Here is a 12381-nt window from a genome sequence, read left to right as displayed (position 1 = left end):
TGGAGAGGAATTTGTCAGGAGAGCGCTCTGTGAGGAGTAAATGCACTAAGGCCTGCAGGCTGGGTGAAGCTGCAATCCTGAGGACCTACTCAAGAGATTTGCCCTTTGCCCCACCCTGGAGGCCCCAGAGGGAATCCAAGCCAGGCACCACCCCCAGGTTGTCTTGGACACCAGCTCTAACACCTTCATTTCCAAAAACAGGTTTTATTTACTTTGGTCCACAGTTGGTATTTTCACATTATTTCTTGGTCCTAGGGCTCCTGGGCAGGGGCTGGTCCCTGTGGGGGCCTCTGGGTGGGGGTCCCTGTGCAGTACTTGGTGGGGGAGTGGGGACAAGTGTAGGGGTGGGGGCTAGCTTTGTCTCAAGCACTCAGAACTCCACTGTCCTGCCTGGGCCTCAGTGTCCCCACTGGGCCCCTGGGAGGGCCCAGAATTGGTGGTCTGAGAGTCCTAGGGAAATCCATGAGGACTAAAATATTTTGCGACTGTGGCCTGACCTTCTCTCAGCATCCCCTCCACCCCCCCCGCCACCATTCCCCTGAACAAAAAGTATTTTCATTTCATTAAAACTGCCTGAAACTTCTGTGGGTAGAGAAACCACAAACTGATCGGCACAGAAAAGAGAAGCAGGGAAGACGTAACCGGAAACCACTTGGGGCCAGTTCCCCTCCTTGCCTGGGTTTCTTCTTCCCCCTAACAGCTTGGCCCGAAGTCTGCTGGGAAACCTGATGCCTGGAGCTGCCCTGGTGGGGACCCCCCACCCCACATGCATCTGGATATGGCCTTCACCCCTTTCCCCCAGAGTCTCAACTGGCAGCATTCAGACATGTAGAAAAACAAGGCAAAAAACACAGAAAGACCCAAAAACCCAGATGGGGCAATGATGTGGGGAGACGGCCCGCACAGGTGTCTCAGTAGCCCTCCTCCTCCTGGTAGTAGGGAGGGCACTCTGAGGGCTCCCCTGGGCCTGGGCCATCTCCAGCAGATGCTGGAGCCCCATCGGCCGCTGGGCCTTGAGGGCAGTACTTGGGGTCGTATATCTGCCGGCCCAGGCCAAAGACCTGACCACTCTGGTTGGCACCCTGTGTGTAGCCCATCTGCAGGGACATGGAGGAATTATCACATTTGTCTGTCCCCAGCTTTGTGTCGTAAATGTGCCGCCGGGTCCCTGGAGCCGTCATGCCCACCTGGAGAGAGAGGAGAAGCATCAGGGAGGGCAAAGGAGAAACAGAACCCCCAGAGGAGAACTTCCCACAGGTTCCCACACCTTTTTCCGCCTCCCTGTGTGCACTCACCATGGACATTCCTTTCGTACAGATCCTTCCTAGCCCTGCTCAGAACCCTCTCTTTTCTGACTCTGTGTTGAGTCGATCTGACATTTGGGTCCAGACTCCCTTCCAGCCAGGAAGCTCCCCAGGCTGGGGCTCAGGCCTGACACAGACCTGAATGCTCTAAAAGCATCACACTGATACATCAACACAGCAGGAAAAGTGATGACTGCAGGATCTAAAAATATCAGTTGGATGGGCCTCTGGGCATCCAACTTTGAGGGAAACCGAGGCACAGAGCTGGGTAGTAATTCCCCTGGGGACCCACAGCAAGCTGAGGCAGAGTCAGGGCAGGGGGTCTGGGGGAACTGGGGCGGCCCACCTGGCTGGCACACTTGTTTGTGCCCATCTGGAGGCTGATGGTCGAGTGGTCCATGGGGGGCAGGATGTGGTTTTTGGGGTCATACAGATGCCGTCTGGTGCCATAAGCTGTCATGCCAGACTGGCTGGCACATTTGTTGGTACCCATCTGCAGGGAGGCAGGAAGGGAAAGGTCAGGCTGCCCCCACAAAGCCTCCAGACCCTGCCCCCAAACCAAGGACCCACTGGAAGCCCACCACCCATGTGCCCTGATGCTGGAGCAGCCAGGTGCCCACCTGGAGCCCAATGACGCACTGGCCCGCCTTCATGGTGGCATCATCAAAGTTTCGCTCCTGCTTCTCCGAGTATTTGACGCCAATGTCCACACCACTCTGCAGCCCCTTTGTCTTGGCCTGGGGAGAAAGTGGGGAGGGAGTATCATAGTTGGGGCAGCCAGGTCCCAGGTATGCAAGTCCAGAGGAGGCCCGGTGATCCGGCTGCAACCTGGCCTTGTACCATCCACCCAGCACTGTGGACTCAACGGCTTTCCCTTATCCCTGGCTTTCCCTCCCCAGGCAACAGCATCCCCACCCTTCCAGCCGCACAGGCCAAGAACTATGGGGGGTATCCTCACCTCCCATCTCTCTCACCTTCCATCACCTCCTTCTACCCAGCCCCAGCCACCATCTCTCCCCACACCTGTCCCCTACTCCTCACTGGTCTCCGGGCCTCACTGCCCATATAGCAGCCACAGGGGGTTCAAAACACAATTACCTGACACAACCCCCCCGCCTCATCCCCATGGCAGAAGCTCGCTGTTCCCTCCTCCTGAAACGCTGTTTCAGCCTGCCCTAGTGTCAGTTTTAGACCCTAGATGTCAGCATCATGCTTTCTTCTCTTTCAAGGAGCTTCTCGCAATTTATAATTTGTAAAGCAATGATTTGAAGAGCAAACCCTAATGTGAACTCTGGGTGTAACAAGGTGCCTGTGGAGGGTCACTGACTGCATGAGAAGTGGGGGAGCCTGTGCAGGAGTGGGGCCACGGGACGTCTCTGTACTTTCCACTCTGTTTTGTTGTGAACCTAAAAATGCTCTAACACATAAATTTTTAAAAAATAATTTAAAAAAATAGATTCATTCATTGCCTGCACATAAAGGGGTGGACTGTGTCTGCCTTGGTCACCCTTGAATCCAAAGTGCTGGGCACCTCATGAGTGCTCAGAAATCTTTGTAAAGGAATAAATGAAGAGCATCTGAAAAATCTCTGCCTGGCTTGCTGTGTGACTTTGGGCAGGTTGCTGACCCTCTCTGAGCCTCACCTTCCCAGCCAGGGCAAGAAGAGACACCTGCACCTGAGTCAAGTTCCCACTTTCAAACAGGTCGTTGGCCTCGAACAGGTCGACAGGATTCATGCCATAGCTCACCATGGCCTTGATGAAGTTGGAGAGGTTTTCCAGCTGGGAGGGGGCAAGAGGAGGATGGTGAGGGGCCTTGGTCTCCCCACCTGTCAGACAGGGTCTCCTAGCCCCATTCTGGTTCCACCTCCCTCCCCCTGGCCCCTCACCTGGTGCCAGTTCTGCATGGAGCGGTTGATCTTAGGGATTGAGCCCGGCTGCAGTTTATTCATGAGTCTGGGGAGGACACATGGGGTGGGGGAAAAGGGGAACCTCCATTAGTGTAGGGGAACCTCAGAGACCCAAGACTCATTCACGGCTTCCTGGCCACCCTCTCTCTGGGCCTAAGTTTCCTCTATTACAATCCAGTCTCCACCCACCAAAGAAACAAAGATGCCAAAGAATGACAACAACCAGTGCTGGGAATGCAATTCAGAACCACTGAGCTATCCAGTGATTTTGGGAATTTCCATGAAGATTTTTAAGGTGCAAACCATGGAATGTTTGAATCACAGCTGAATTAGGGGCAGCAAAGAAAGGCCTCCAGAAACCTTAAGGCTCTCCTAAGAGGATGTTCCCTGTTAGAGATCAAAGCAGTAACACAAGAAAAAGAAAAGCAAGAAAGACCAGACACTCATCAAGAAAAAGCAAGCTGGAGTCACACACAGCATGACCTCATCATGCATAGCAGTCAGGGTGATGAGCACTGTGGACACACACACTCACGTGCACAATATGATGCCATCCTTCAGACCCTTCTGGAAGTCTGGGCCGACCGAGAGGCCAGTGAGTCCCTCAATCCAGCTTCGGAGCTCCACCTCCTTCTGAGGGTCATATTTGGACTGCAGCTGGAGGGGTAGAGGGCACAGGGTTGGGGTGAGCCCAGTGAAGCTCCTCATGGGGCAAGACCCAGTGTTTCAGGAAAAAAGAAACAGAGGAGCCAGGAGGTCCCCACACCACTGGAGGAGACTCTTTCCTTTTCCCATCAGCACAGATGAACTCCAGTCGATAAACATCGGGGCTAATCTACCTTCAATGGTGCTAACCCCCTAGGGCAGCCAACACGGCCCTGCCACCACCCCCTACCTAAAGGATCTGCCTCCATGCCCGCCACCTCCCTGGTCTCCCAGCACTAGAGATACTGGCCTTTCTCTGTTGTTCTTAAATTATGGTGAGAAACTTACAACGTGTACCACTTGAAAGCTCATAAATCAGTGACATTCAGTGCATTCACGAGATTGTGCAAGCATCATCTGTCTGGTTCCAGAACATTCCATCACCTCAAAAGTAAGCCCATCCCTATTAGCTCTCCCCGCCTCCCCAGGCTCTGACAAGCAGGAACCCACTCTCTGTCTGTGGATCTACCTGTTCTGGCCATTTCTCATTAGTGCAATCACACCCTGTGTGTCCTTCTGCGTCTGCTTCTCTCTCTGAGCATCGTGTTCTCAGGGTCCATCCATGTGTAGCAAGTGTCAGGGCTGCACTCTTTGTTTTATACAATTTTTTTTATTTGTTTCACTGTGCTGAATCTTCATTGCTGTGCCTGCTTTTCTCTAGTCATGGCCAGCGTGGGCTTCTCATTGCAGTGGCTTCTCTTGTGGAGCACAAGCTCTAAGTTGAGCGAGCTTCAGTAGTTGCAGCTGCTCGGCTCTAGAGCACAGGCTCAGCAGTTGTGGTGCACAGGCTTAGTTGCTTCGTGGCATGTGGGATCCTCCCAAATCAGGGATTGAACCTGTGTCTCCTGCATTGGTAGGCAGATTCGTCACCACTGAGCCACCAGGGAAGCCCTTCACCCCTTTTTCTGACTAAGCGATGCTCCTGTGTGTGGAGGGACCATACTGTGCTTATCCATTAACCCACTGATGGATATTTAGGTCACTCCCATCTTTTGGCTCTTGTGAGTCAAGCTGCTATAAACATCCATTTATAAGTTTTATTTGAAAACCTGTTTTCAGTTCTTTGGGGTATATACCAGGGAGTAGAAGTGTTTGGTCACATGATAATTCTACCTTTAATTTGGAACCACTGAACCTTTCTCTGCTCCTTGAACTGGTCACACTAGTGGCTACCTCAGAGCCTTTGCACATGCTGCCACCTTGGACTCATGTTTGCACAGGTTCCTCCTTTCAATCCAGTGGTAGCTTGAAGGTTACCTCCTTGGAAAAGTCTTTCCTAACCACCTGGCTGTGACGACCCTCTGCATCCCCCACCCCTAGTCCTGCATTATTTTCTTTTTAAAACAATATTTATTTGGCTTGGCTGTTATGGCATACATGATCTTTAGTTGTGGCATGCGGACTCTGAAGTTTCAGCATGTGCAATCTAGTTCCCTGACCAGGAACCCAGGCCTCCTGCACTGGGAGTGTGGAGTACTAGCCACAGGACCACCAGGGAAATCCCTGCTTTATCTTCTTTCTAGCTTTTTCTACCTTTTGCGGTATGATCTATCTTCTAGCTGATGGTCCAAGCTCATGACAAGCGACAAGAGGTACCACCCAATTCAGGCTGTCCCTCAGTAAGGAGGCTCATGCTCCACCATCAACACACACTGTCCACAGATACAGCACTGGCTGCCCCCAGGGCAGCATCCCACAGCATCCAGGGAGGCCAAGGACAGGGTATGTGTGTACAGCCCCAGGGCAGCTCCCCGGAGGGGTGGTAAAAACCTGAGGACCTGGCTGCCCAGCCGGGTGGGCTTCTGCCCAGACCCTGTGCGTGTGTGCTCAGTCGCTTCAACTGTGTCCAACTCTTTGCAACTCCATGAACCAACCATAGCCCACCAGGCTCCTCTGTCCACGGGATTCTCCAGGCAAGAATACTAGAGTGGTTGCTGTGCCCTCCTCTAGGGGATCTCTCCAACCCAGGGATCAAACCTGCGTCTCTTATGTCTCTTGCACTGGCAGGTGGGTTCTTTACCACTAGCACCACCTGGGAAGCCCCAACCCCAGGCCCCTCTTCATCTCTACTCACCCTGTGCCCACCCGGGTCTCTCCTCCACACCCACTAGGGACAAGGACTCAGAGCTGCCCTTGCAGCCCCCACCTCCTCAATGACCATGGACAGGTTTTACCTCATGCCTCTGTCTCCCCATCTATGTTTGAATGGTCTTCATAAGGCTTTCCAGACCTGGGCTCCACTTCCTGCTTCCTGCATATAAACCCCTAGACATGGGATCAGGGCTGAGCTGCTCAGAGTGTAGGGGAGACAAAGGCAGGAGGCTGGCCTGTGAACCTGATCTGTCCAGCCTACTCCCTCCTCGGATCTCCTGTCTCTGGTTCCCACGCCCGGCAGAAGGGTTGTGGGGAGGCAGAGGGTGTTATTAGGATCGCTGAACTTGAAGCAGGCAGGCTGGTCTGGACCTCTGGTCTGCCTGCCCAGCTGGGCCCCATCTCGACAGCTCATTGGGGCTGGGGCCACGGAGGGTCCCGAGCAGGGGTGCTTGGCCCGGCCCCACCCGCTAGGCCGCCTTCCACCCAGCTGCCCAGCTGGCCTTCAGCGCATTCCTCCCCACCGCAAACTGCCAGGAATGCAGCCGCTGCCTCCCTGCTAAATCAGGACCAGCTGTTCCCAGCGGTCCAGACCCCCCAGCCAGCCAGAGATCTCAGGGGTACGCACTGAACCTCAGCCTGCCTGTATGCCATCCAGCAGTGGGACTGAAGCCTGGGGTGGGGGGCAGGGGGTCTTTCTCCTCTCAAAGTGGACAGTCTAGAAACCACAGGAACCTGGTTTCCAATTCAGGTGGGGCCCTAAGGTGACTCCGGTGAGGGGGTGGGGGCCCCGCCCATTCTCCAGGCCCACAGACTGAGGGCTGGTCACAGGGAGCTTCTGACCTCATCCCCCACAGGACAGGTAACAACCTGCCTCCATCCCACTCCATCGCAGGAAGCTGCCCCCACCCCGCTGGGGTGCTGCACCCTTGCCCACTTCCTGCTGCTTCCGGGGAGATGCCTGGCTGCCCAGGAGGACTGCTGGCCATTGGACACTGCCTATGCCAGTTCTGGGTTCAAGTACTGACCCTGCCTCTGATCTCCTACATGGGTCTTGGCCGTCTGAGCTATGTCTCTGAAACCCATGTGCTAAGCAGGAATCTTAGAGGGTCTCGGCTGGGTGAGGACTGTCAACATTCTGCTCCCCACCAAGGCATTACTGCTGGAGTGTGGAATTTTGTGTTCAAGGGGGAATCGATGGGGAGCTTGCTCGGTGACCATGCTCAGATCCTGGGCTTCCCAAATGCGCTGGAGGGAGGTTCCTAGGAGCTCACATAGTTGAGATGTGGAAACTCTCCCTCTGGTCCGATGACCTGGCAGGGGCCTGGGGGCCTTCAGGGCTGTGTCTCCAGTGTGCCCAGGCAGGCTCCCGTCAGCCGCCTCCCTGGGGCCACATTCCCAGGTGCCTGGTGACAGTGTGTGCCTAGTGGGTGGACAGGGATGACAAACTCCCCTCTAGCTGGAAAACCCTTGTGTGTCCAGCTTAGGACCTCTCCCCTTGCCCTCCGGGGCAGGGATCACTCTCTGCTCCTGTTTCCTTGGATGCGCTGAGCCTGCTGTGTGACCTTGCAGAAGCCCCTGCCCTCTCGGGCTGGAACCAAAAGCACTTTCTGAAAAAGAAGAGTGCCCCACCCCCCATGCCCTAGCCCATGTTTTCAAGTTACAAAACTCATGGCAGGGTCACATTCAGGGGACTGGTGGACCTCTTTGCTATTTCTTTAAGTGTGTCAGATGGTGACAAAGAGAATGTGGAAGGTAGGCCCCCTTGATTCCAACTCCTCCCCCCATCCAGTGCCCCACCTCCCAGGTGTAAGAGGTCGGGAAATTCTTTTGGGGGGCCACACCCTTCTCAAAAACACCTGGCCCGCCCCCTTCCTTCCCCAAAGTTTTAAGTGGTCCAAAAGCAGAAGTGGGGGAGGGGATGAGAAAGGGCCGCTGAGGTTCCCTCAGGACCTTCTCAGGCCTTGAAGCGCTAGAGGGGCCCAGGGCTGGGGGGTTCAGAGCGGTGGGCGGGGGTCTTCAGACGAGTAGGGGCTGGGGAAGGGGTTGGACCCAACCGCTCCTAGATATTGGGGGTGCCAGAGCACAGACCTCACTGTTCCCCCAGAGTTTAGGGAGCGTCGGAGGCACCCTCGGAGGTTCAGGAGGAGGAGGGCCGCCCCTGATGCCGGGGTGGGGTGGGGTGGGGTGGGGTGGGGTGGGGTGGGGGGGTGGGGGGAGCCCAGCGGGGCGCCAGCCCTGCAGCCGCGGAGGGTGAGACCGGCTGGGCTGGCGGAGAGGGCGCTCCCCTCACTCACCCGGTTCTTGACCTCGGCCGAGAGCCCGTACGAGGGCCCCTTGTTGAACTGCGTGGAGCTCATGGCTGGCGGGCGCAGAGCCGCGCGCGGGACGGGACGGACGGACCGACGGCCGGGCTGGCGGGCAAGCGGGCTGGGGACGCGGACCCGGCGCCCCGCCCCCACCGCTGATTGGCGCGGGGCGCACATGTCCTTATAAGGCTGCGCCGCGCCGGATTCCTGAGGCCGCGGGCTTCCTGAGCCCCTGAACCGCCCGACCCCCGCCCCGCCTCCTCGGAACCCCAGGGAGACTGAGGCCGGGAAGGACGGGCCCCGCACCATGAAGACCCGGCACCCCCTCCTACTCAATGCTGGGAGCCCCTGGGCGGCTGTCCCCATGCTTTCTGGGCCTCAACTAACCTTTCTACATGATAATGGGAGGGGGAAAGTGGTTGAATGGAACCCTAATTCCCTTCGGACACTAATGCGGGGGAGCGGTGCATGGGGACCCCTTCTCTGATGATTAGAGGCGCCTCCCAGTCTAGGTCCGCTTCTGCAAACCCTACTAGCTGGGTGCTAAGCAAGGGAACTAGGACAGGCTTTTCAGCGGAGGGGGCCATTGGCGCTGGGACTTTGATGGAGGAGTAGGAGTTTGCCAGTCCAAAGGGCATTGTTTGTCCTGGCAGAACAAAAAGTGCAAAGACTTGGAGGGACCATCAGTGGTTGAAAGTGTGCAGAGATCAATCAGATAGGGTGGGGGAGTGGGGGATGAGAAGAGACCCTAGATTCTGGGTTGGGGGATGGTGGGAATGGGGAGGAGATGGAACAGCAGAGAGTTGAAGTCAGGAGATGCCTTGAGGGTAGAGTTGAGGACGCCAAGGGAACCAAGCCAGGCACACACTTGGCACTCAATACATGCTACCTGCTTGTGCAGATAAATCAATAAATAAAGGAATAAATTTCACTTTTTCAGTAACATTCATTCACAGACCTACTTGTTCATCAAAAGCTCTATGACGGGGCCTCTGGGCCAATCCCTTTGCTAGGCTATACTAGCTCCTAGGAGACCTTGGCTCTGGCCCTGCTCATCCCTGGGAAGACAGACCCTGGCATAGACACTCCTGCCCCATGTGAGCAGGTACAGGATAGAGAGAGGTGTCTGGGGTGGAGGAACCCCAGGAGTGGGTGCTCCCCTGGAGGGGTAAAGGAAAGAGGCATGTAAGAGTGGGCATGGGAAGTGGGGTTTTGAAGCATAAATAGGAGTTTGAAACATTTGACAAGTGATCTGTGAGGGCTTGGAGATTACTCACTCTGCCCTTCCTGGGAACATCCTCTCGATGTCTATTGACTCTTTCCCTGACAATGCATCTCCTATTCTATGTGAAGGCTCCTTTCTTCAGGGCTCAAGTCCTAGCTGGGTGGTTTTGGGTGAGTCCCTTCCCATTCCGGTCTCATTTTCATCATCTGTGAAATGGGGACCAGTGGTCAACCAGACAGTGCAGCTGAGTGTGGGAACAGGGTGGTTTGTCAGTGTCTAGGTAGGGGGTTGTTTGGATGGGGGCTGTGCTGGTGGACTCCTTGCAGATTCCACAGGGGGTGGGCAGGACCAGGGCACTGTGGGGGCTGGCAGTAGTGGGAAGGAGGCTTGAGCCAGCCTGGTGGGCTATATAGCCCATGGGATAGCAAGGAGTCAGACACAACTGAACGACTGAGAACACACTATATTCTTAGCCTGCTGGAACCCAGAAATTCAGATCAGACATCTGAGAATTCAAAACTCTGAGGTTCCAAAAGCTTAGACTATTATAATTTGAGAAACTCCCCCAGGACCTGAGGCTTACAGAACTACGTGGTTCTGTGTAATCTTACAACCTCAGTGGGCCCCACCTGGGTTCAAATTCCCGGTCAGCTGAGATAAGGGCATGTGAAAATCTCAGGAATTTTGGGTCAGCCTCGGAACCTGGCCAGGAGGCCTGGGGCCTCTGCAGTTGCCCTACAGCCTTGAACACTGGCACTCATCTCTCTGTCCAGGACTGACCCTGAGGACACTGTGGGGGTAGGAGGGCTATGGAGTGACGCAGGCTCACTGGGGACAGATTTAGGTACTCTGGGATGGGGGCCACAGCTGGAGGACCTAGGGTTGCAGGAAACCCTGGAGCCTCAGCCTTGGGTGCTGGGCCCCAGGGTCTGAGTGGGTGGGCACAGGGGCTGCAGGTGCGGTGAGGGCCTTCTGGGCTTTGCATGAGACCCCGGGGTTCCTATGCGTCAAATGATGCAGTGACAAACAAACAATACTAGTTACAATAAAATGACTAGCCTGTTAACTCAGGTCAGCATCTCCCTTGCTCACAATCTGCCAGGCTCCCTATCACCCCTCAACAAAGGTGTCCTCCAGGTCCCCAGGTCTCCCTGGCTCACTGTGCTCCAGAGGCGTGGGGCTTCTCCTCGCTCTGCCTCCAATAATCAGCCACAGGCTTGCCTCAGGGCCTTTGCTCCCACAGTGCTCTCTAACTGAAACTCTTTCCACCTGGTTTGTTCACTGTCCACCTTCTAGAACCTTCTCAGTGAGCCCCAACCAAGGCTCCCAGCCCCAATGCCACTCACACATCCCAGACAGGTCCCAAGTGATACTCACAGCGTCCTGTGAGATCCAGCCATCTTCTGAAGTCCCCAACAAAAGACAAACCCACACCAAAAACCAGCAGAAACCAGCACAACATTGTAAAACAGTTATCCTCCAATTAAAAAAGAATAAAATAAAGTAAAATAAAGTCTCCGACTGCCCCCAGAAGTGCGAAGCCTGGTCCTTCTCCTTATCTTTGTCTTAGATTTAGAACTGTTTCCCCCCATTTTCCTTTTTTGTGACAGTAACTTTCATTTGCTCCCCTGGGTCAAGTGTCTCCCTGACGTGGAAGTGAGTGCTAGACAGGGATTACCGGTGCCCTACTTCAGTACAAATTACCTCAATAAAAATAAAGTTTAAAATCCCATTCCTCAGCAGCACTGGCCACATTTCCAGAACTTAGGAGTCGCATATGGCTAATGCATCAGACCTCACTGCACATTTCAGGGACCCACAGCACCCCCCCACCCCCACTGAGTGACTGGGTTTTCTCCCCAGGTCAAAGGTACATCGACTGGCCTCTCCATTATAAAAGGAGTTTGTGTTCTCCTTTTGTAACCAATAAATGATCTGGGGGTGACCTGTAATAATGTCAAGAATGTGCATTGGTTGAGCACTGACTGTATGCCAGGCCCCCATACAGGGCATTCTCTATGAAACAGGAAGAGATGGGATGACCTTAGCTTCCTGTCCACCTCAAGGAAGTGGGGCTCCCAGGGTTATGAAACCAGGCAGGTAGGTCTGGAAAGTTCTCTGAGGCTCTAGAACAGCTGAAAAGTCTCCTCCCTGCCATGCCTGCCTCACACCCTGGTCTTTCTCAGAGGCCCTGACTGTCCCTTCTTAATGTTCCCTGGGTGTCCTTCCCCAGCATCTGTACTCAGGTGTCCTCTCCCACACCCAGCCTCTGGCTCCTCCTGCCCTTCCATGCTCCCTGCTGCAGCCCACCCATTCTTGCTTTGGAGCATGGTGTGGAACTACTGTACCTGGCATACAGTAGGTGCTTAGTGAATGTTGGATTCTATTACTACCATGGCTGCTAGGAGTCGCCCAGGCTTTTCAAAGATGAATGAATGAGCATGTCTGTAGTCCACATGTGGGCTCCCAGGCCTGGGACATCTCTGGCAGGCAACTGGTGGCAGTCAACAAGGAGGGCATGGTCAGGGATAGACCATTTGCGATCCTGCTTTAGTTGGCAAAGGGCTGTCGGCTCAGTCGTCCTGGAAAGGCTGGAACGGCGGGTCTGGTGCCCTAAGAGCAGAAGAGAGATGGGAGGTGCTGAGCGGCCCGCGTTCTCAGAAGGAAAACCTAGTCAGGATGAGACGGTTGGATGGCATCACCGACTCAGTGGACACGAGTTTGAGCAAATTCCTGGAGATAGTGAAGGAGAGAGAAGCCTGGCATGCTGCAGTCCATGAGGTCGCAGAGTCCAACGCGACTGACCAACTGAACAACCAAAAGTCGGGAACGGACCGA

At 54.9% G+C, this 12381-nt stretch overlaps 1 protein-coding gene across 7 annotated transcripts in view; it reads right to left on the bottom strand.

The window, feature by feature from the left end:
* Positions 1-188: 188 nt before the first annotated feature.
* The window catches only part of CNN2 (calponin 2), a 13624-nt gene continuing 1431 nt past the window's right edge, over positions 189-12381 (bottom strand). Inside the window, exons 1-8 of one of the 7 annotated variants that reach the window (XM_081502442.1) lie at positions 8307-8420; positions 3841-3870; positions 3749-3777; positions 3193-3259; positions 2948-3085; positions 1925-2041; positions 1651-1797; positions 189-1187 (exon numbers count right to left, since the gene is read on the bottom strand). In XM_081502442.1, coding sequence (XP_081358568.1) covers positions 912-1187; positions 1651-1797; positions 1925-2041; positions 2948-3085; positions 3193-3259; positions 3749-3777; positions 3841-3870; positions 8307-8369 — 867 coding nt within the window. In that variant the 5' untranslated portion in view covers positions 8370-8420 and the 3' untranslated portion in view covers positions 189-911. Of the gene's footprint in view, positions 1188-1650; positions 1798-1924; positions 2042-2947; positions 3086-3192; positions 3260-3748; positions 3871-8306; positions 8421-12381 lie in introns of those variants that run through there. The other 6 variants (XM_081502436.1, XM_081502437.1, XM_081502441.1 and 3 more) reach the window with 6 other exon arrangements.

Source organism: Giraffa tippelskirchi, chromosome 6 (genome assembly GCF_054371585.1).
Source record: "Giraffa tippelskirchi isolate mGirTip1 chromosome 6, T2T-mGirTip1v1.2.pri, whole genome shotgun sequence".
Classification (NCBI taxonomy): Eukaryota; Metazoa; Chordata; class Mammalia; order Artiodactyla; family Giraffidae; genus Giraffa; species Giraffa tippelskirchi.
Note: the sequence above shows the minus strand (reverse complement) of the source record. Positions and strands in the feature narration are given on the sequence as shown.